The 25,658-nt window shown below is 36.6% G+C and overlaps 1 protein-coding gene across 45 annotated transcripts in view; it reads right to left on the minus strand.

The window, feature by feature from the left end:
- Cip4 (formin-binding protein 1-like Cip4) overlaps window positions 1-25,069 on the minus strand; it is a 37,332-nt gene extending 12,263 nt beyond the window's left edge. For 16 of the 45 annotated variants that reach the window (XM_020960283.2, XM_086833523.1, XM_086833513.1 and 13 more), the window contains exons 1-2: window positions 24,947-25,069; window positions 23,903-24,000 (exon numbers count right to left, since the gene is read on the minus strand). In XM_020960283.2, coding sequence (XP_020815942.2) covers window positions 23,903-24,000; window positions 24,947-24,959 — 111 coding nt within the window. In that variant the 5' untranslated portion in view covers window positions 24,960-25,069. Of the gene's footprint in view, window positions 1-23,902; window positions 24,279-24,749 lie in introns of all 45 variants that reach the window. The other 29 variants (XM_086833545.1, XM_086833536.1, XM_086833543.1 and 26 more) reach the window with 4 other exon arrangements.
- Between the last annotated feature and the right edge of the window lie 589 nt (window positions 25,070-25,658).

The following is a 25,658-nucleotide window of genomic DNA, read 5'->3' on the forward strand; positions in this document are numbered from 1 at the left end:
TGCATATAAGGAGTGTTTCAGATGGAAATGGCAAGGGTTTCTCAAATTGGCTGGAGGTGGAGCCTCCACATGTGTTTTCTCCCCTCAGGGGTTAATGACTCGCATTTAAATATTATTTATTTATTTATTTAAGCAACCTAAAGCCGGAAGATTAATGTCGGTGTCGGAGTCGCAGCCCAAAAGCTGGTTAACACTAACAAGCTGGCCAATAAATCATGGCGAAAGTTTTACATGGGGGCATCATCTTCTTCATCATCATCATCATCCTCCTCTTCGTGGACATCAACTGGTGTCACAGAGTTTATTAGCAGAAGAAGAAACCCCAATCCAATCCAGAGAGACGCACCATCCAATCCAATCCAATCCCGATACCAATTCCAATCCAAACTTGATGACTTTCACTTGACACAAGTTGGTTCATCAGAGTCATGAGAAACCATCAACAAAATGTAGCAGCAATAAGAATCGAAAAGCTCAAAAGAAATGCCAAGTGAGTAACAAAACAAAACAATGACAATAAAAAGCAATAAAGAAATTAACAAATTGCTGGCAAGAGGAGGAGAGCCTCAACCCACAGAAAATAAAACATTGAAAAGTGTTAAATTCGATTGAAGATTGTCATCGATTGTTTTGGGTCTTCCCCTCCCTTTAGGGCACTGTAAGTGTGTGTTGTGAGCAATCAATGCCGTGAATAGTGAGGAATTTGTGGTTGAGACCCCTCTCCTCGATATAAGGGCAACATTCCATCACACCGAGTGGGTCAAGATTGAAGGCTGATCCGATTGATTAAACGCATTTGTCGCGTTTTATTTGTCCACGGGATTGCATTGTTCTGTTCTGTTCTCTGCGGGCTTTCCATCCATTAAATCGTGCCTTCGATTTGTTCCGATTCGTGTTTCCAGACCTCATGACATTCGATCGCGAGAAGGAAATGGGAACGGGGACAAGCCCAATGGATTAAGTACTGACAATAATCGGGGAGAGTATTATTATTTATTACCGAGTATTGCGAGAACAAATACCCAATAATATTTATACAAGTTATCAGGCATTATAATTGAGTGTTTAATTCTGTGAAAATGCGAGTGTTTGATGATGATTAAATATTAAAATATTTGTTTTAACTTTTACAATCTTTTAGTCATTATAGATTTCAAAATCAATAAAAATATGAACTTTACTCTTTTTTATCACAAAGTTGTAAGCTTTTCTTTCATTTCATAATAGTATTTTCAATTAAGTTCATTTATTTTTTTTAATTTAAATAACGTTTTTGAATAGTGTTAAGAAATGATTTTATTTCTCTCAACTCTGCTGGGTTCTTGGAAAGTTATCTCATAGGAAAAGTACACATATCAGCCGCAAAACCCCAAGTATATTCAGTTTCATATATAATTTATGATAGTTGCTCTAGATAATGGCAATAGCCTATACCCCTTTTACCACTTAAGGGAAAATGTTAACCACCATTATCAGGGACCAGAAATCAGACTGTTGCGACATACAGTTGCAACGGTAAAGGTAAATCTCTGGTCTGGTCTGGCCTGTAAGAGACCCCTTTTACCCCTTGTCAATGCTCGTTGTATGTCTCTTTATGTAATGACTACAAAATGCAACTACTGCAAACTAACATTGCAACTGCAACTGCAACGAGGGTGTCAATTGAAGCAGAAAGCGTTGACGGCGGCTGTCTGGCAGTTGTCTATCCCTATCTAGCACTATAGCCATCTCTCTCTTTTAGCTTTGATCTGTTAGTGCACCTAAGAAAACATTTTAGAAAATTTGGAAAGCATAATCAGATGCAGGATTTATACTAATATTAATAAAGATACTTAAATTTAATTTAAATAGAGAGTTTTTATTCCGCTATTGGTTACATGGGGGGTTTTGAGCATTTTAGCATCTCATATATGATGATTATCTAAATTTGAAACTAGTGTAGTTTTATAATTTGACCAAATGCGATGTTATTAAATAAAGAATTGTTTACATTGGCCGCTTAAGAAGTGTATTAATTAAAATCATTCTAAGTTGACAAGAGAAGAGCATTTAAGAAGAACAAATTCATTGGTCATTATTATATAAATAATATAACTTAATATGAGAAAAGGGTTTCCTTGAATTTAAATATTTATGATCTCTGTACACATACATTTGTACTACATTTTCCTCAGTCTAAATTTTCAAAAGAGCATTTTTAAGAGGAACAAAATCTTTGAACCTTATTGTAACAATAAAATATTTTGATATATTTAATATAGATCTTTGACTTTTAATATTTCTGATCTTTATATACTACATTTCCCCCAGTGTACATTGCTTACAATATGGTTCCTGTTTGCATTACAATTGCAGGAGTTCAGTCGACCAGAAACGTTGGCTTCCTTTTGCCTCGGCTTTGGCTTTTGTTTTTTATTATTGTTTTTTTATTTTTTTGTTTTAATGATTAGGAGGAGCGGAGTAGCATAGAGAGAGAGAGAGAGGGAGAGTAAGACCCAGTTCGTACGACCGACTAACCGAGCAAGCTGATGGCAATGCCAGCGGCTAAAAAACTGGGTAACAGGTGCACAGCGGTGGGCTGGGACTCGGTGGCTGTGGGTTGGTTTTGTTACCAACGATTTTGTTACCACCACCGGCCGGCTTGTCGGTTGGTCGGTCGGTCTGTGGGTCTGTCCGCTTTGTTATTTAGCTGCGGTTTTGGAAGCCATAGGCAGCGGCTCAAACAAACAAAAATGGGGTGGCTTAAACAACGAATCTAAGCCAAGTTAGTGGTTCTATGTACACTAAAAACCAGAACCGTTAATGTGAGAACTTGAAAACGAATTTTTATTACCCTAAAAAATAAGAATTAAATCATAAAAATGATAATAAATTGGTTTATGGTTTGAAAAAAGACTGCACTTGTCTCCTAACGTTTCTAGACTCTATAATAAATGAATATAAATTGAGTATCAATTTCCTGAATTCTTCCCTTTTTTGAACAGTGTATGGAATGATGAATTCTCTGAGAACAGAAGAACGGATTCAGCTCATGGGCAACTCAACTCGTTCAATGGAAGTTCCGCAGCACGCGTTTTTATCTGCAACGGACGTGGCACGCAAACAACTGCCGCAGCAGCAGCAGCAGCAGCAACAACAGCAGCAGCAACAACAGCAGCAGCAACATGCACAACAGCAACATATTCATTGCAACTGATAAGCAGGGGAAATGCCTTCCACAAAACATAAATGAACACACATAGTGCTAGAGTGTATAAATGTACATATATCGATAGTGAAGTTGACCGCCCGCCCGGCATGACGAGAAATTGTTTGCTGCTGCACCCAGTTGACATTTACTACACGAAAACCAAAATAACACTTAAATATTTTAAAACAAAATTCCTTTTTGATAACGAAAATATATAAAATAGGTAACTAATATCTAATGCTACTATAATAATGAGTTAAAAACCCTTTTGAAGTTGGAAAACTTGTATTTATTTAGCTTTTAAAACTTAACAATCATAGTTTTCCAAAACAAAAAGTTGTGTTTTTCCTTTTTGTTTTAATTTAACTGCAATTATTTCATTATAATAATATTTCACATATTATATAATAGTTAATATATATTTTCTCATCATTAAATATATATTTCCTCAGTGTAAATGACGATGATGTTCAATGACTGGTCCCTTGACTGACGCAAATTGACATTGCCCCCAGACTGAGTGCAACATGCAACCAATGTCTATATGTCATATATGTCTATAAGCTACCGCCACGCCCAGTTTTGCCGCCCCTTTTGCTGGTGTTTTTTGCATGACAACTGTTTTTGGCGGCGGCGCCTTTGTTTATCATGACCAATGGACACCGACGATTAATGAAACCGTTGAGCATGTGAAAGCTTTCTAGTCACTATTTTTTTATTTCTATATTATTATCAGTTTTTTCCATTACCACAGGTTAGTGCATTGACCGCGCTAAATAAGTTACAGAGAATGCATTAGGTTTAAAACTTCTAAGAACAAACTAATTAAAGAGACAATTGGGAACATGCTCTAGAAACTAGAATATATATCGTGTGATCTAAAATCTTTAAAGAGACAATAATCACATATGCTAAAAGTACTTTTTGTGCAATTTAGCAGCGGTTTTCCACAAGAAATTTCCCTCAACAATTTGCAAGACAATGAGTGGGAGAAATGGAAGGCGAACTAAACTAAGAAGCGAACTCCTCCTGACCCGTTTTCCATTTCCCATTTCCCTTTTTCTATTTATAAGCGGCTTTCGTTGGTGTTCCTGCCCATTTTCAGTTAATTTGCTGTAACGATTTTCCGCCTGAATGCTGCTCTGTGGAAAACTCTGCTCCCATTTGTTGTCTCCCACTCGACTTGGAATCTATATTTACATGTCGTTTTCCACTTCCCCCATTTATTTTTTCCTACACTCCACACACACAACACACACAACTCACACTCACTCTAGTTGCAAATTGTTGTTGACAGTGGGAACCCAAAATTAGCACATTAACCCATTGGTGGCGGTGGTTTTGTGTCGCTATCGATTAAATAACTTTGTATAGTTTTTCCCGCACTTTTTGCCAACACATAAATCGATATTAGGGTCATGTCGGTCATCATCAAAGACGAGTGTTATCCAATTAGATCAAAATTCACTCCTAATACTATTCAGAACACAACTTGAAGGCGTGTAAATATCTTACAAATTGCAGCAAGTCGTTAATTAAACACGTAAATCTGCAATTATGCAACTGAATGAATAAATGCATAAATCAAGCGACGCCTTTTCACAGTTAAAAAATGTGGAAAATCCACAAAGGCAACCTGATCTTGGTCAGAAGCAAAGAATAATGCTGGCAGCTAGCAAACAGGAAGCATTAAACATTGGCCGAAACAAAAAAAAACACATTCATATATTATGTTTGCTTTTTTTCTAAGCTGCGTGTAGTATCGTGTGTGAACCGTTAGTCACCGCAAAGTTGTAATCATAAAAATAGTTGAGCAACATCGTTCAGTTGAACTTTAACTTTCAACGTGTTGCCAGCGGACACAGAAGCCGCCAGGCGGCAGAAGCCGTTGGTCAAGTGCTGGAGATGAATCTGGAGATGGAGATGGAGACCCGGTCTGGGCAAGATCATTAGAGATGGGCATTCCAAGCGCACAGACAAGGCAGATGAATGAATAAATATGTGGCCTCCAGGCGGCGGCAAATGCCTGATGAATAGTTCTATGGAAAACACTGATTGAGCGAAAGATCAAAGGTTTTCCACTTGCAGCCACAGCAAGAATATTTAAATATTCGCCTTAAGGTACCGTTTTCCATCAAACAATGGGAAATGGAATTTGAGTAACTAACTAAACTTACAGATTTTCGGTTAATTTGTAAGGTATTTGGAGTCATTTGTGATATAAATGTGGCTTTATCTGTTTGTTTTTTTATAAAAATAAGATTTAAATGCCTATTTTAATCTGATGTATAAATCAAAGTAAATGTTTAGAAAGGTATTGTATGAAATACTATTATTAATCTGGTACAGGTATTATGTACTAGTTTTCTTGAAACCTTGTATATTTACAGGTCTTAAAACCAACATCCTTAATGGTTATACTGCTTATATACGACTTCCTTTCTTTATATACATTTGAAGTTAACATGTTATCCCATGTTCCCTATAGTTTCACTTTGGTTTTTACCATTTTTTTCTTAGTGCACCTTCAACTGGTTTAGGCCAATCACGAATACCTATCTACCGCAAGCAGTCGAAGCTCAATTGCATTTCGGTTATGCAAAGAATCAAATCACATTTAAACGGCGACATTTAATTGCAAACTGGTTGTTCAGTTAACCACCTGCGGCGGGGCCATTCTCGTAGCTTGATACATACACCAACTCTTTAAGAGCAACTCGGACAGTGGACAGTGGACACCCGGACTTGGACTTGGACTCACCCAAAATTCCGCTTGGCGATCCCTGAGATCCAAAACGGTTGCCACTCCGGATCCACTTCGGCTGCGAGCAGCATTCAAATAGCCGATCAGGCAGTTCATGTCGAGAGCCGCGAGCAAACTAATTGACCAACTGTTTCAGCCAAGCTAAGTGGTCGCCGATGGCCGATGGGAAAAGTGGTAACAAGAAGATCTTGAGCAGCAACATCAGAAGGAGGAAGAATAGCGATCGAGATAGCCCAAGAATGTGCAAAAACATGTGACATGGGGAGTGGTTGTGGGTTTCTTGAGATACGATAGATGCAGACACATCAAATCAAGAAGTGTTCTCTTTACTACAATCATTATTATTATTATTAATATTATAGTGATATTTATTCAGCTGATTGCCCGCTGTCCAAGTAACCTCGAAACGTGCCAAAACGACAGAGATCTCTTGGCTTGGCCATACCATGGATTCGAGACCAGCAAACAGTTGACAATTGCTGCTCATTAGGTGAACAGCCAGCGAGCCAAACAAGAGGGAAGTTGGTCAGACTTAAGACTTAAGACCAGACGAAAAAAAGACTTCCGGACAGATTCTGCAATATATAGAGTAACATACTCTATATACTTGCCAGAGATAACCTTACCAAGTTACATGGATTGAGTGGATCTTGGGGCTGTGTGAAGCGCCATTCAAGTTAATTTGCTCCAATTATGAAAATGCTCATGTGCTCATTAAACTTAATTGAGAACTGGGGGGGAAAAGAAGGCACAGAAGATGAACGAAATAAAAACAATTCGAAAAAAGCTTTGGCCAGCTAAAAAACCAGCCTTGAGTGAGTGAGTGAATGAAATGATTGAACGACAGAAGTGGCAAACGGATCAACGGATTTTCTTTTTCCTGCCATCATCTCATCTTCCATAAAAATGCTTCGAGGTAAGAGTATAACATGAATCAAAACATAAAACTTCGACTAAGCCCAAGCAAGCGGCTTAGGAAATAAGTTGTGGCAACAACATCACATACACTGATAATAATTAATAAACATAAAGATATAGTTTCTAATGAAAAACGAAATCTCAAACCTATAAAGTTGTTTTGTTTGTTTTCTACTTCATTTAAAATACACACAACAGCTTGACCTAAATAAAAAGCTATTAATAAAAGCAAATTCCAAGCAAACATGATATACTAGATGTTATAAATTCAAGATACCTTTTAGAGGTGTTTTGCATATCTGTTTTTAAGGTGAAGATAAAATTCTACAACAAATTTAGTTATAAATCTTATAGTTTAGATAAGATTTAGTCTAAGTACAAAGTGATAAGCTATATAATTCTTATAAAGTTATGATTACTTGTTAAAGAATTCTTGAAATACGAATCTAGAGATACGTAAAATGAACTTAGTAAATTATATCAGAAGTTCTAGTTCATTTTCCCCCAGTGCACTTAACATTCCTTTTGATGGGAAGCAAACTTCAGTTGTCTGGCATTTTGTATATACTTTATGTGACTTAACCATTTTTCAGCAACATTTTGCGTAAATCTTGCTAGTAAATTGCCACGAAAGTTTAATCTTTTTTTCTATTTTCAGCTAATGTCGCTGCGGATGCTGTTTGCCGCTGTGGAAGATGGTCAAGAGACGAGGCTAGAAATGGGCAGTGCTGGCCAATGGACAAGCGTAGAGCTGAAAGCAAAAAGCGCTATAAATTTGCAGCCACATTCTTTGGGACCGGGCCAAAGCCACCGAACAGGTTGAACTACTTTGGCCAACAGAGAAGGCCCAGACCAGCAGCAGTAGGAAAACCACCAGCAGAACCATGGACAATTCCATGGCTCAGCTGCAACTGCAGGACCGGACATCGAGTGCGCCCAGAACCGATTGGATAAAGCTGCTCGCTCTATAAATAGAGCCTCGCTCGGACCTTATCAGCCTCGATCCGCGTGGCCAGAGTTTCGCTTTTCAAGTCTCTCCATCTCTATCTCTCTATTATTTTATTTTTCCTTCTTTTTCCCTGCTGCTTGCTCCCCAGTGGCCATAAAAAATTCGCTGCATTTCCGTTGCTTGTACAAGAAAATATGCAGCAGCAAGTCACTTGCTGGCGAGATGAAAACTGGAGCAACAACAAAGGCCGGCCAGCATTTTCCAAGTAACTCATTTCACATGCTCTCTCTTTCCGACTTTACTTTCAGCTCCTCAAAGTTATCATTAATCTCTTTGTGGCAAACAAGATGCACACTGAGATCTCTGTGAAATGTACACAAGGGGTTAAGATATTAGCAACGAAGATCTAGTTTGCAAAAATAAAATATCTCGGAGACATCTTGTTCAAATTCCTTATAAAATAAAGTATTTAATACTATAAACAGAACATAACAAAATGGTACCCTTAAAAGTTTAGTTTTGTATAATATTCCAAAGAAATCCATGGACTATCTCCTTTGAAAATATATCTTTAATACAGATGTTACCTTAACAATTAAACCTATATAGATGTGTAGATACTAATTTTTCAACCACATCTGTAGTTGATAGTTGTGTCAGCCACTGATGGCTGGTAATTAAAATTTCTCACATATGTATTTACATACATATCTTTGATTATACAAGGCGATAGTTTCATGGAGCTGAGAGATTCGTGGAAAACACGGCAATTAACCAGCTAAGAAAACTAGGCGTATAATGCAAATACTTGGTATTCCATGACGCGTAGAACAAAAAGATTTGCTCACACGCTTCCACTTTTAAGACAACAACAAAGAACTACCAAGGAGGGGAAAAATTGTTGTTCAAACTGCAATCCATTTGCTATTTTTATAGCAAACAAAAAATAAACAGAATCTTCCCCGTGAAAGAATATTGCAATTTCCATTTATTTATGAGCCATGAAAATGCAATGGGAAATGGTGGATAAAAAGAAAGGGAGATGACTCCAGGAAAAAACTTGATCAATTTCCTCAAGCGTCTGCTTCCGAACTTATGCCCTCCCTCAATGGATCCCGCCGTGTTTCCACATTGCTCTTCTCTTTTTCATACAGACAACGGGGCGTATGCGCAATAAATTAAGCGCTGTCATTTTGCCCAGCAGCAAGTCAACTCAAAAGTCAATTAATAACAAACAACAAAAAAAGGCAACAGCATTTCACTGACCAGACAAATATCTCACAGAGTTTGTGGCATCACAGCTGCAGATGAAGATATAGCCAATATTGGATGCACCGAGAGAAATTTGTACATCAGTAATTAGTTTAATATATTTTGGATGCCAAGAAAAGGCTTAAAAAGATAGATAAAATAAAATAAATTAGGATATATACTTTATATAATTTAAAACTATCATTGCTCCTAAAATCCCAACTAAAGGGTTAGGTATTGAGGTAGATCAGTAAATATAGATCAGTATATAAATATTCTATAGTTTAGCATATAAGTATTCTATATAATAGAATACTGAGGAGAGACTTTGACTATATCTGGAATCAACAATATATACAATCCCCTTTCCTATGACTTTCTTTTAAACAAATCTAAATAATACTCTAAATTTAATTTTATAAAATTGGAAAATATTTTTCCTTGTGTTCCTGATTGCCTCTCGTGACGTCACAAACTGCCTGCACCGCGACTTTTGACCAGTTGAAAAAGGTTAACTCGGGTTCGCCTTCTTCCAGTGAACGTGAGAGAGTTATTTTTTGTTGTTTTTTTTTAAATCTTGCGCAAAGCTATAACGAGTACTTCAAACATCTTCCAGCAAACCGATTGCAGTCGAGTGTATTATGGATTTCATTTATTTCTAAGCGCTTCATTGTTTGCATCGGCGAGACAAAAGCACGACCCCCTCCTAAACAATCTCATTCCGCGTCAATGTCAATTTCAAAACCCCAATTGTCCCCGCAAAGTCCAAGTCCAAGCGACTAAACTAACTAACGGACCGGACTGTTCAAACATTTAGACAATTGCCCCGGTCAGTCCAATTAAGTCGGTGAAAAGCGAAGGGAAATATCACTCGGACTTCAACGAAAGCTCGGTTTAGCTAAAAACACAGTTCAATGGAACATCTGCTCGACTTAGAACAAAAAGCTAAAAAAAAATAGACAATGTAAATTGCCCTGACCAACTGCTGCTGCTGTCTGGGATCAGGGATCGAGGTGAATCCGGGGGATTGGACAGGAAAGAGCTGCAGGGTGTGAGTTAACCACGTGCCTGGGCAACACTTCAAACGGTTTTAAAGAACTCTTTACTGAAATACTCAGTACTCAAAAATAGGTACTTGGGATTATAAAATCAAGTTTGAGGATGTAAAACAACTCTTTTCCTATTGAGTATATGGGAAAAGACACTATTAATCCCTAACTCTTCATTCCAAATCTCTCTAAATTCCCTTCATTACGATTAAACATTCCTAATTTCATTACAAGGTATTACTTGCGTCTACTTAACCCACTTCTTTAACCAAGTCATTCTCGAAATTGAGTAGGGCAAAAAGAAAGGGAGAAAGAGTCAAGGAGGAGGCACTCCGACGGGGGAGTGTCCGTCAAAACAGCCACAAAAGTGAAAATCTAAACCAAAACCAAACGAATTCTGGTTTCCAATTGCCCGCGGTTTGAGTTTGCCATTGTTTTGGGCACGAGTTTTGTTTTTACCCGCCGCCAAATGGGTTTCAGTGTGTGAGTGCTTCAATGTGTTCCAGCTGCTTGACGACGATAAATGCAGTCTGCTGAGTATGAGGATGAGGATGAGGATGGAGATGAGGATGAGGAGGAGGTTGGTTGCCAAACGGGTTTCATGCCCCAAAGTGCCAGTCAGTCTGGGAGTCGAAAGGCAGGGGAGGACTGGACCTCGCTGCTAAGGCTGAGACTCTGACTGGGTCTGGGTCTGTGGTGATCCATTGTTGCAAATCCACAGCCACAAAATGTTATAAATATCAAAGGGAAATTATTTTTGCACATTTTTAATACAGCTTTTAACTTGCTTTCATGGTCTTCTGCTTCGAAAGTCCAAAGTAAAGCTTTGTAAGTTCAATTTTCGTTCAAAACCAATGACTTTCTATACAATTTGTAACTCTTACTCCATTTAATATTAATAAAATCGTTAATCCCCCTGATCATCTTGTAAAATCTCTTCATTTTTTTCACTGTGTGTCTCAGCTGGCCTGGTTCAATTTTCAGCTCGGATCGGCACGGTTTGGAAAAACGCCTCTGCAGCAGCGTCCAAGGGGAAAATGGAAAATCATCGGGCATGTTGCAGTGATTTCATAACAAGTGTTGCCAAATGGCCAAAGAAAACAATCGGCCTATAATTTAAGATCTATTTATGTGAACGGACAACAAGTATTTTTTGCGTGGGCGAATTTTTCCTTTGCAGAAAATTCATATATGTATCATTTTGAGTGGTTTTTCATCAAGAAATTCTCTCTGGGGAAATTTTTGTGGTATTTTTAGATCTTTTCCTTTTAACTATACTTATAAATTTTCCGTTGATTGCTCTATCTTGTGTGTTTTTGTGTGTGTGTAAACAGTTAGGTATTCTAAATGTTCCCCGAAAAATACAGTTCTAATAAATGTTGCATCCACAGTTAGGCCTGAGTGCAGCTCAAAATGCCGTTAAGAAGATTCTCCAAACAAAAGGGAAATATGTTAATGAAGCCACAAATTTGATGATCCAACAGGTTAAAGTATTGTCGGCGCCTCTTAATTTACATTCAAATGATATTTCATTTGTTTATTACAGAAACTTTTTTTGGTATTTGTGTGTTAGAAAACCGTTTTCACTTTTGCGAATGAACAAAAGAGAATCCCGAATGTGTTGAGAGATCGTAAAAGAAAAAGCTATTTCTTTTTCATTCGTACAATAAAGTTCCCAAATTTGTTTATAAAATTATGCAGCTGATCTGTACTTTTCCCCCCAAAAAAAAACCGGTTTTGCACTTGTCAGGAAATTATGAAACCATAGAATGCATAAATAAATAATAACACAAAACTAACAAACAGAAATAAAATCTTTTGACAAAACCTTTCAATACATACAACATACAATGGAAATGCAAATCGAGCTGAAGCTCGGAAATCTTTATGATTTGTAATGTTAATTATTCCAGAGGGGAGTTGTAGTTTTCATTAGTCAGCAAATCGAATCGAGGCGAGACAATAAAGCGAATGCATAATCCATCTACGCGATGATCAACGCATATGAAAACTGAAAGTGCCCAAAAAAACAAAATAAAGCGAAATGCGGAAATATAAATATTGAATACGCATACGAATTGGAATCTGTAAACAAATTATGAACGCCCTGCGTTTCAAATACAAATTGATTCGTTTTCGAGTCCAATTCAGTGCGGAAAATAAAAGTAAAAGTAGCCAGAAGGCCTTTTCTGGGAATCGGATATCGAGGATCGGCTGGCTATATTGTGGTTACTGTCTGGACCAGAAAAGCATTGGCAGCATTGTGTTTACTAAATAGGAAAAGGCCACGGAAATGCGTCAGGAAAAAGCATTTTCCCGTGGGTGGTAGTGGCTTCTCATTGTACTGTTGTCTAGTGCTCTGTTCTCCCAGCTTCAAGATCGATCCACTGACTGGCAGTCAATGTTAATGTAAACATTATATCCCGGCTATCAATTCTGTTTTTGTTTATAATAAATGCGCCGAAGCCTTATAAAAATAAACTCGCACTGGCAAATGCATTGCCATTGCCGTTGAGGTGAGTAAATTCACTCCAAAACCCATTCCATTCGATCCAGTTCAAGTCGAGAGACTTTTCTTTACTCACGGCGCTTTTTTCCCAATTGTTTATCCAGCAGTTTTCCTTCTTTTCTTTCGAAGAGAGGAGCCCGAGACTCACGTCGCTTGATTAATGTGAATTGGAACTTACCTGCAACAGAGAAAGAGAAGAAAAGTTAATAAAATACGACATAAGGGGGAATATCTTTAATTATTACATTGAAAAGTCTATATATATTTTAGTATATAACAATTGAGTAAGAAATATAAAACACGAAGATCTATTAACTTTACTATAGAAGACATCAAAGCACTATTATATGTTTTTTGTATATTTATAAAATAATAAATAGTACAGTGTCACAGCTGAATAAATAAAGTGGACAAGAGATTACTACAGAAATTGTATTATCTTAAGATTTCTTCACTAACTTTCTCAGTAAAGAATTTGTTTGATAATTATTTTCCCTTCCAAAATTATTCTCCCGAGCTTAAATTTTTCCCAGATGTATACATTGATGTTTCTTATGTGACTATTACACTGAATTAAAAAATCTTTGAAGGAGAGAAATCTTTAAGGAGAGAAAAATAGACTTCATTTTATTTGAAGTTTTTAAAATTTACAGAAAATATTTAGGCATGCAGGCCTCTTATAGAACTATAATAAAAACATCTTTACTAGAGAATCATAGCCGTATCTATATATTAATATATAGAGTAAAATAACCTTTAAGCAATAAAAATAACATGCATTTTGTTGATATTAAATAATAAACCAATCAGAACTAGATTTTATCAGGGGAACCCTTTCTTTAGACCTTGATTCCGGCACTCGAAATCAGTACAGTGAATCATTTTTAATAGAGACCATTAACCAATTGAGTTATTCTTAGAAATAATGTGTAACAACTCTGAGATATTGACTGATTAAGCAAACTGCACAAACAGCTCCTCCGTGGAACGAAGGCAAAGTCAATGTTCTTTCCGCAAAGTACTTATTCTTGTTCCTCATGAAATCAGTGAGCTACCATCTTTCCATAATAGTATTAACTGAAGTAGACATTGCATCTTGTTTTTTTTACAACAAACAAGCAAGCAAGCAAGCAAGCAAGCAAACATAGATACACACACACATGGATGCAAAATAGTTGGCAGCTGCCTCCAAGTTTGCCAGTTTTTCCACAATGACAGCGAGTGCATTGCTCCGGCAATGCCAGTCTCCCTCAACCCCCTCCTTCCTTAGGGGGGTTTCCCTTTCTTAACCCCCTCCCGATGGGGGCTCTGCTCTGCACCACTTGCCGCCAAGCAGCGCGCAACTTTAATGCCTTCGTCGTCGCCATCTGCAGCTCCCACTGGCACTGGAAAATGCCTCGTATATGGAGTACTCCTATACCTTAGACTCATATGTGTACCTCACTTGCCCGCGCCGTTTAGCAGAGTTTTATGACGGCGAACCTACTGCCTGCCTGCCGTTTTTAATAATCTTATATTGTGGCACGTATGAGTGGCAACAATGTTGCAAGCTAATTTAGCAAGCTTGAGATCAGATGAGTGCAGTCACAGAAGCGGAAATAGGGAAGTTACGTTGACATTGGCAGCTCATTTATTTTTATTACAACACTACATTAACTAACAGAGATTTAGATCTTGAGTTTGTAATAATGATTGTTGGATAAACCCATCAGATACCATTGAACCCATATCGATGCAATTTCTCACGATGATCACACAACACAAAAAACAAACATCACTATGATGATGCGATATTATGCGTTAATGGATGCTTTTTATTTGAATCCGTCATAAAAGAAAAAAAACATCAAAAGGCAGACAAAAGGCTGAGTACTTGATGTGTGTGCAGCAACATTCATACATCATGCAACCATTGCTGCCCCTGACACGCGTCGAAAAAATGCCTGAAATGATTCAGGACAGTGCAGAAATTGAAAGCGACCCCAAAAGAACGACTCGAGATGAGTCAGGGGGAATGGATCATTGGGGTCCAGAATCGATTCGAATGCAACGTCGCCCAGTTCATCGACTTTTTTGCAACATGTTGATGCAACATGAGCTCTTATCGCCACCGCCGCCAAGTATTTAACGATTTCCGCTATAGCTCCCATATAGCTTCATGTGGAGGAGTCTTTCGACTGGCCCACGCCGGCATGGCACAGCATAAAATATATAAAAAACAGACACCAAAGTTTGTTCAATTTTTTTCGCAAGCAAACAGAGAAATTTATGTATTTTTGAACACTTGAATTTTGGCAGGGCTAAAGCTGCGCCTGTCATGTGGGCAGGAAATGAAGCTAATTTGTTTTACGGGTGTGCCATCGGTTGGTTATTATTCTCCTTCTTCTCATTTTTTTCTTGTCAAGGGGTTGAGGAAGACCCAGCTATAAAGGCGGTTCCAAAAAAATATTATTAAACGAAACCCAAACTGAAGGAAACCCAAACCGGCCCGGCTTTAGCCAACGTATTTCACAGAGTTTATGTTTATGACAATGATAAAAGCGAAGCCAGGGATGCGTCCTCAATTCCTCATTTTGGCCTTTTGCATAACCATTTTGATGACGAAACAGGGACACAAAGCAGCTTCTTCTCCTGCTCTCCATGAGCTGCCTTTGAACTTGCCTTCGCGCACGCGGGAAAAAGCTCCTTTTGTATAGGACCAAAATCTGTGACAGCTTCCTTGAACACTTGGAAAAATATCAAACCTTGAAGATAAATGCCTTGAAAATGGGGAAATATTAAAGCTTTAAGAAGTAACCCCTTCAATTATATTTCTGATAAATCATAACTTATTCATTTTTGCAAGCTTCTTCCCTGATTGCCTTCTTTGTTTGTAATAATAATAATTTAAATAAAACCCCCCATTTCCTGCAGTGCACGCACAGCACCCCCAAAGTCAACATTGTTCCCTTTGGCAAAGCACAAATAAAAAAGTATTAAACAAACATCATAATCAAGCACTTTGCCGCAATGTTAGCGACATTACATGAGGGCTTCAGGGCGGGCGAAGGCTTTGGGTGGGCCGAAGGACAACCAGCAAGGCAGGCTCAGCTGATGACTCATCCATCCAGCTGTTTGCGTGGGAGGGTGGAAGCAACAGCCAGAGAGAACCACCACCCTCAACCCCCATGTAATGAGTCAGTCGGTGACTCAAAAGGAAGGACGACGCTTCTTTATCAACTAGCTGGATGTAAATAATGAAACGTGTCGCTAGAATTCAACGGCCAAAACGTGTTACAAACTGAAACAGAAAAGCCAGGAGGGTATCGAGAACAAAGGCCATCCGTAGGTCGCCATGACAACCCATTTGCCACTTCATTTCGAGTGCATTTTTTTGGGGAGTAAAAATGGGGTTATTTTGGCATAAAATGGCACATATCACTTCCAATATATATGTACATAATATCCCCTTGGAAAGAGGACTCTCCAGGCCTTGACTTGACTTGGTCATGTGCCATCATCCATCGGCCACATGTCGCCTTTAAAAGTCAGCCGGCGTGAATGAATTATAATTATCAACTGGAACCCAAAAAGGGCAGTCGCCATAAATCTAAAGGCTAATTAATAAATCGGGGGGAAAACAGAAAATAAAAGAAAATTGGCTAAACACAAAATGACAAAGCAGGGTCAGAGTTGAGTCCCTGGAACCTGTTGATAATAGAAACAGCGGAAAAGCGTTCTTATCGAGTGAGTTGAAACTTGAAAACTGTAGTTTTCCCCTTTACTTTCCTATGATTATAAACATAACTTAAGCTTGCCAAACACACCCCATAAATCTTGATAGAATTTTAATTATTAAAAAAATAATTCCCTCCAAAAATGAATTCTTGGATATGTTTCTTTTTTCTAGACTTTTTTTGCGCTCCGCCACTCATTTCGAACCACACCCAATTTTGGCCATGTTGTTGCCGGCCGCAACTACATATAATTGAATTTGGCCTTTGTGCCCCGCAGACAAGAACCACCATAATAATAATAATAACAAAAAAATAAAATGGTTCTAAGCGATACGTAGCACTGTCCGTTTGTCCGTCCCATTGTGTATCTAATGTCTAACTAATATTTACTTATTAACCTTTGCTGATATGATATGGTTCGTGTGTAACGAGTCTTTGTAGAGGTACTATGTGTGTGCTTAGTCAACAAAATAATGTTTGACTGAAAATCGCTGAATTTCACATACTCTTGCCAAAAACATGAGGAAACTCAAGGGAGATATAGATGGAAAATATATTGAATAATTTATTTAAATTTATTTAAAATATTTTTCTGGGTGAGTTGATGAGATTGTGCATACATATATTTATGCTAATTAGGTATGAGCGTTTAAAGTAAATAAATAAAAATATATACAATACAACACAAAACAGCTTTTCTTTGCCTGACCTTAGTAAGTACAGAATCTAAAAGAACGTATAAACTATTATTTAGTGCTTAAATCTGGTCTTTTTTAGTAATAAATATTGCATCAATGCATTTTAGTTTTATATTCTCAAATTTTTCTTTTTCTGTATATTTTTCACTACAAAAAATCCAATTCTGATCACTACTTATTTAAAATACATTCATATTCCTTAAAATGAGCTTTAAATTTCAAGCAATCTTTATTTGTTCACTAAAATATATAAATAGTAGACAGTTTTAATTATAAACCAAACTATTACACCACACTACATTTAAAATAAAATCTGTTACCTATTTCCCTCTAGGGTATCATATAATCTATTGTTGATATGAAGTCCCCTCAGGCAATCCCTCTACTTCCGAGCGATAAAAAGAACCAAAAACAAATTTAATAAACTCATCCAGGGATTTTTTGTTGTCACCTGTCTGTATATTAATATATGTATATAAAACACAACTTGATGTGAGTGTGCGTGTATATATAGGGTTTTATGACCGCGGCAACCAACAGGTTCATTCAATTTAGTCACATACAAACGGACCATTGGATTTCGCTGATAAGTTTTTCTCTGACACATATATCGTTGGCAAAGAAACTGAACCGAACGGAAATGGTAGTGACAAGCTCGATAAAAACTAAAAACTCTAAAAATTTAATATAATAATTTTGCCGAATGGCTATAAAATAATCTATGCAAGATTTTTCTCTCGCTGAATCAGCCGCAGGTATTTGTAAACAAATCAGACAGCGTCTTCTGACTCACTCTATTCACATGGAAACAATTCAATTTGTGTTTGGAGATGCCAAGGTGTTAATCATGGAAATCCAATACATTCTTTTGCACTTTTCTATATATTTTAATGTTTAGAAATGTTCTACAAAAATGTGTGCATGTGTGTGGAAATATTTTAAACATTAGGTTTCCCTCTTTTATCGCTTTCCAGGGACAAATTATACTTAAGTTGGTCAACTTATCAGAGCGACGGCTTAAGAGGAAAGGAAGTTGGGGTGTGATATATACATATTTCTATGTATATACAAAATATAGAATAAATGTTTTTTTCATTAGAAATAAAATAATATCACATGGTTATTTGGGGCAATCGGAGTGCAGTGGCACATATCCAAATACTTATATGGTGCCGCAACAGATTTTTATTTTAAACTCCAACGGCCACAATTTGCATTTTAAAAGGCTTTTTTTCTGCATTGGCAAAAGTATCTGACGGCTACTTAATATGCATGCGGCGCAAACTGGCTGAAGGCTACTGAAATCGATAGACGCCTCAAAACGTGTAACTTTGCAGTCAGAAAATTAAATACAAAAAAAAATTGCAAATAAAAAAAATATATATATGTATATTAAGTTTAAAATGCACTGGACAAGCTGATGTGAATAGAATTTGCAATTGTGTCGAGAGTTATGAGACAAACAGAGAAGGATATAGATGGTGAAAGATATATTATGGAATGTACAGATTGTACAGCTTTACAGAAACCTTAATAGTATTTTATTTATTAAAATTGTGTCATAATATATAAAAATAAATAATTATTTCAGTTTCCAGACTATTAATTTCTTTAGTATCAATCTATGTATCTAACAATTAACCTCAATATTTGCCTGAGTTTTATCGTAGAGTAACGCTGAATTCGTAGTTCTACCTAAAAATCATACTTCTTTTCTATATATTACAAATCTTCTTATATTTCCCCATGTATCTTTAAGCCTGGTTCCACTGTACACCGTCAGAACAAAGCTGTCAAACGTACTTTAGAAAAATTTGCAATTGACGCCACTTTTAACACTTGGAAAGCCATTAGCTCCTTACTCAGAACCCTAACGATTGGCCAAGTACATACAAGTACATCCCCTTCGTCAGCTTTCAAACTGCGTCTCGAATAGCAGCCAAAATTCAGCTGAAATCTTTATATCCGTTTGCAATAAAATCAGCGAAAATGTTTTCGCAACCCCCTGTGGCGAGCATGAACTTGGGGAATTCCCCTGAGCTAGCCAAAACTATTTTGATTGTATTCAGACGACATATTGCAATGAGGATAAGTAGAGAAAAAAATCGATAAGGATAAGGACGAGGACGAACGACGGTGGCGATGCTGATTTAGATTTTCAGATAGGGTGCGTTCTCCACTCAACCAAGGAACAAGTGAAGGAGATGGCCTTGAGCCAGAGTCCACCCCGTTCCGTTTCCGGGGGGGATGACCTGCCCCTGACACTTGCCTTGGCTTAATTGGAATTCTGCCCAAGGAGAAAATCTCAAATGGGGGAGAAGAAAAACCAAGTGCAGTCTTGAGGAAGCAGGGTTTGCTCTCTCTCTCTGGTGATAGAATTTCAATCATGGCGGACACGTTAGAAATAGAAGAAAAGCATTCATCCCCAGGAATAACCTGCTGCGAAAAGATATATGAGCTTGAGGGGCAGTACACACACATTTCCAACAGTTCCTTACAGCAGTTTGTCCACACCCAAAAAGCCATAAAAAATGGTTTATGTGCGTCTGTCTCTGGCCATATTTTTAGCCGTTCAACAAGTTTTTGGAGTATGGAGAGTAATAAAGTAAATACTCTGAACTTAAAGTTGTTCCCCAGTTCGAAACATAATTTTTTGGCTAATTGCCTGGGTGAACGTCTCGGTGAATGTTGCCGTTTCTGTTTCATTTTATTTCGTTTTCTTGGACCTTTCAATGTCATGTGAAAAGTGATCAAAAACGATCAGCAACAACAGCACAAATTGCATGAAAATTATTTACACAGTGCTCGAAAACATTAAACAGCTGCACTTGACGACAAAATATGGCATTGGGAAAAATATGGAGCCGGTGGTGTGAGATCTTTAAAATATATACTCCGGGTAAAGCAGCTGATTCTATAGGGAATATGAGATATCAAAACCACTTTAATGAAGACAAATTATTTGTGAAAACAGTGAAAAGTAGAAGAACGATAAGTTAGAATAAAAGTAATGATAAATAAATGATCTACAAAATAAATTATAAAACTGTTTTTTGATAAAAACAAACGGACGACAGGTGATGAATTGTTGATGTTATGATAATAATATTTATAGAAGGAAACACAGTTGTCGTAAGAAAATATATCAATTTATAAATTTATCATATTATTTATAAATTTATATCAATTTATAAAGAATGTTACAATGTGAAGATTAAAGGAAATAATTACTCGTAATTAAAGTGAGTTGTCATACTTAAATAATCTGTTACAATTATTATACTTTGTGTAACGTGTATTGTAATTTGTAACTCATACTTTTAATTTAGTTTATATAAGAAAATGAACTTAAAATTGTAACGTTCTTATTTAACCAAATATTCTGACACCAAATCATCATGATTATTTCAATTTACTCTGTGTCTAGGACCGAAAGTAATTTGAAATTACAAAAACCCAAACTATTTTTAGGCCCCACTCAATAGACACAAGAAAATTTAAGAATAAGAGAGACGGAGATGGGAAAGAAAATAAAAGATGCGTGTTGGGGGCGGGGAGATTTCCCTAAAAAAGAAATTCACCTCAAACAAAAAGAAAAACAAAGCGCACGCCACTTCGAAATAAATACCTTACACAAAAGTGTTTTTATTTACCCAATTTTTTTTTTGTTTTCTGTGGGCCCATAGCTTTATTTTTTGCATATCCACAGCAGCAACGATGGCGCATGCTTTAAATTTAATTAAAGTGAAAATTTTGTTTATAAAAAATGAGCAACAAAAAATGCAAAGAAAGTTTTTTTGTATATTTTTTTTTTCGTATTACCCGAGACTGGCGCTTGCTTGATGGCCGGCTTACACAGGCCCCGCAATTGACCCGCTTAGCCACGCGCTCGATCGACGTTGGTATTAGCCAAGAAACTGACGGGGGTCTATGATTTTTGCATTAAAAATGTACATTATTATTATTATGATTTTTATATATATTTTTTTTCTTTTTAATTTCATCGAGAGGCGACGACGTCCGCTTCGCTTTCCATGCACAAATTCAATTAACCGAAATCTTTCTGGTTACACTTTCTTTGGGCCACCGAAAGAGGCGGGTTAAGTGGCCTATCGAGTATTTCTGTGGCGTGCAAATCATTTATGTAAATGTCAGAGACACAGTTATGGGCATTATATTGTATATTTGTATATTGTCCGGTTGCTACCGATTTTCGGTAAGCGAACAATACGACGTGATTGAGTCTGCAAAAAAAAAAAATCCGTAGGAAAACCTGATTTTTACCTCTATCATGAATCACTAAACAAAGTCGTGAAGCCAAGAATAAAGGAAAAAAAAAACACTCTAACAATGTTGAATTGGCCATAAAGCATGAGAAGAATTTGTTTATTTTCTTGGAAATATTTTTTTATGAAGTTCTTGCAAGAAAATTAATCATTTTGCAATTTGTTTTAGCTCTTAAAAGTACTATTTAATTGTGGCATACATAAAAACTGGTTTTTGATCTAATTTGGTTTTTGATCTAATTTCCATTCCGTTTTATAGTTTATAAATTATAATTCAGATGTGTTTATTAAATTTATATTATTTTCTTGGAAACTTTTCGCTTATCTTTGTATACCCAAAATCTAGGCATTAAGTTTAACCTTGTTGCTGTTTTCTTTAATTTTTATTTGTATCTATTTATATGTATGAAAATTACAAAGGTAATTTTCTGATATTTTCCACAGAAATAAATCTATTTTGTGGCATATTTATCGTGCTTTTTATTTCATTATTTTAATGTTTATGCATTTTACTAAATATTTAAATAGCAACGTACATAGTTTGGCCTGGTTTTGGTGGCAACATATTTCTATTACTTGACTTTTATTTACTTTATAGTCTGCTCAACTCACTGCCGAATTTATTATTAGTTTTTTTCAGACTCTTTACTCTTTTTGAACTCTATGCAAATCCCCTAGACAAACACTTGGTAAGCCTTCGAAGCTTAAAACTAACAGCAGACACTAGCAGGAAAATCTCCGAAAACATAATAGTGAAAACTGTGGGAAAAAAAGGGGAAAATGGTATAACAAATAGGTTGCAAAACGCTGTCTAGACGTGCAATTTTGGTCCTGACATCACGGAACCTCCTCTGCTGCTCCCGAGGCAAATTTTCCGCTTACACACACACTAACAAACACACCTACACACACACACTACCAGGACAGACACACTTCGAGGGTGTGCCGGCTGCTGTCTGTGGATTTTTCGGCTCTGAATGAAAACTACCCCCAAAATGCGGAAGGCATAAAATCCATCGATATCCGAATTGAATTGAAATCAGCAAAAAAATAACTAGATCGAGCTGAAGCGTGGGGAAAAAGCAGCTGAGGTCAGCTAAAATTTCGCATTATGCAGTTCTTTTTTTCCCATTTCAAATCCCTGGAAATACAGGTAAGCTCTGGTTGGGCGTGCCAACGCCCTGGCCATTAACCAAGGGAACTGAAACCATACTGGAAACAGCTGTTCAAGCCAATAAATGGGGAATCTCATCAGTTGTGTGGAGATTATGGCAAAAAAGTCTGTTTTTGGTACAGTAAGAAGTGATATCAAGTATCCAGTATACAATTCCAAATAGTTTATAAAGTATTTAACTAAATATTAGTGTATTAATGCAACAAAATATGTTTTTCGCTATCAAAATATTTGTATTAATTAGAAATTTAATTGTTTGTATGAAATAATTCTAAGAAACTTCTAACACTATTTATTGTATGTACAAATTAATTAATTTATGTCATCTTTTATATTATTTTGAAGCCAATATCCTAGAAATTATGTATACCAAATTCGACTACCAACAGAGGAAAAACTAAATAATAATAATAACTTCGGACATGGTACTGAAAAACTTTGGAGCTCGATGGTTTGAAGTGGAATGTGGAGCCTCCGAGAAACACAGAACAGAAAAACAACTAAGAAAACAAAAACAGCAGCGGCGAGCGAGAAATATCCGAGAAATATATACTATATTGCTTTGGGGCGCACGCTGGTCGTGCTCATATGGCAGCGATTTACATAAAACCCGCAAAACCAGTTTTATTTTTTTCCTTTATAAAGTTTCAAGTTCCAGCTTAGCCCGAGGTGGAAGCGAGATGGCGAGAATGAGGGAAAGAGAGGGAGGCCTATAAGCGCGCGTTCTTAAAACATTTGCCTGCACTTTGGCTTATGGGAAGCAATTTGTAAATTTCTCACTGCTTGAGAGCATTTGTGTGGATTTTCTTTTGGTTAACTACCGATGACATTGAAATAATTAATTGACATGGATAAGCTAACTCGGATTGGATATCTAATTAGAAAATATAGTGATTTTCCCAACTGGAAATAGGGTTAAAGATTCCAAAGATCCAAGGAGGTAGTAGGTGAACAATTTAATGGGTTAATAAAATTAATCTAAAATTATATCGTGATTAATAACAACAATTTTATTTGTTAAGTAACAAATTAGGAAAAGTATTCTATTAAATTCTTTAGGGATAAAACGCAGGATTTTTTAGAAGTTTCGCTTATTTTAGGTAAAAAGGAGTAACATTTGCCTCTTTAACATTATCGAACCTTTCTAGAAACCTCTTAAAGAACCAAAATGTAATAAAATACTACGAAAATGTACTTAATTTTGAAACACTAAAATATAGTTTTATTAATTTAAAAACGAAACCAACGCTTTCCCTAATAATTTTGTTGTTTTTAATAGGAAGTATATAATTTTCGGGTTCTGTTAAGTCAATAAAATTCTATTAATCTCAGCTTAGCTCCTCAGGAAACGAAAACTATAGAGATAACATTTCTCTTTCGAGAAAAACAAAAACTCACCCATATCTCGGTACCCCAACTCATGTTGGAGTTTTGCGCTGCGCTTTCCGATTCGGCCAGTTTGATGCTGCTGCTGCTTCTGCTTGTTCCGCTTGCCACTGTTGTTGTTGATGTTGTTGTTATAATAATAATCCAAAGAACGATGAAGAGATAATATAATCCAAAGAGGAACACCGAAAGGGGGAAGGCAAAGGAAGGAAGAGTAAAAGATGAGAATTTCTGCTGCTGTTGTTGCTGTTAGCTGGTTTTTTATGTATTTCCCGCAAAGGTTAATTAATTTGATAGTTGCTTTTTCGTTTTCATTTCGGTTTCTGTTGGTTTCAGCGTTGCGCGACGCGATGTTTAATTTTCTATGAAAAGAGAGCAATTCGGCAGTCTTTTTTTTTTTTTTGTTTGGTGGTTGGGCAGGTAAGAAAGCATGTAAAACCAACAAAAAAAATTGAGTGAATGCAGACGTGTCAGTGCAGCAACGCCGACGTTGGCAGAGACGGCCGCCGACAGCGCCAGGTAGAAAGCAATTTACAAGAATTTAACTAACCAAACGAGGAAATTGTTATTAAACTTAACGTAGTAGTTTTAAGAAAAAAGCAATTATGGAAAATTGTATGCACTGGTATTTCTGCTGCAGCGGCGGCGCAAAGAGAGGGAGAGAGAGAGAGGGAAATGCAAAATAGAGAGTTGGCAACTTCAGTTGAGAGTGCAACTTGCATTTCATAATTCAGAAAAAGAAGAGAGGACAATTGGAATTGCAACTATTGTTGTATTTACATAATTTCGCACACAACATCACACAGGCACTCACACATACACATACACACAAGTAAACACAATTGCCGAGTGCACGCACTTTTCCGCTTCTTTTTTCACTCTTTTGCCTCCTTTCCACCGTTTCTTTTTTTTTGTGTTGTTAATACGAACTGCAAGTTAATTTCCTTGCTCATTTGTTGTTGTTTTATCAAGCGCCTGCACTTTGGTATGCGTCATAATTCTGGCGACATTTGCGCAAACACACACAACAATATTCGAATATACACCCGCACTCACACAACGCAAGCATTTGTTTCTCCTTTTGGCAAACGAAAAAGACGAAATCTATCCGCTCGTTGCTTCTTCTCCTTCGGCATAAAAAAACAGTTTGGCTACTAGGGGTGCAAGACCATCGATGACAAAATCGATGCATCGATGCTTTTCGAATTCTTTTAGTCATCGATTATTTTTGACTATCGATGTTTCTGTGGCTTCACCATTCAGAGAAGAAGCAAACCAAAGATTTTTTATTTATAAATTATTTTAAATATTAAGTAATAAATTATAAATTATTTTAAAAAAATATAAATAAAACAGCATAACACCGACATAGTAAATACACTATTGTTTAACAATAAAATCACAATATTTTATATAATGTTTAAGACCTTTATAAGAAATGATCTCAGTTATCAGTTTTCTAAGCTTGTTTTACGATGCAAATTGCATTTTTTATTTGAAATACAACTCTAAGTTTGATTTTCAATAATTTAATATATATTGAAATTCTTAAAAACATCAATGATTCGGCTGCAAAACATCGATGTCTCCTTAATTTGGATGTTTTTGCACCTCTATTGGCTAGAGGTAGGCACAACCGCACCGATAGTATCGTGTAAAAACTCAATAGCCTACGAAATATCGATGAAGGTATCGATGTTAGAGCGGCTCTTCGGTAGTTTGCGAAATATCGCGATGGGACAAATATATTTTGAAAAAGGGAAACAAG

Source organism: Drosophila serrata, unplaced genomic scaffold (genome assembly GCF_035046125.1).
Source record: "Drosophila serrata isolate PLE 108 unplaced genomic scaffold, ASM3504612v1 contig_272, whole genome shotgun sequence".
In the NCBI taxonomy this organism is placed as follows: Eukaryota; Metazoa; Arthropoda; class Insecta; order Diptera; family Drosophilidae; genus Drosophila; species Drosophila serrata.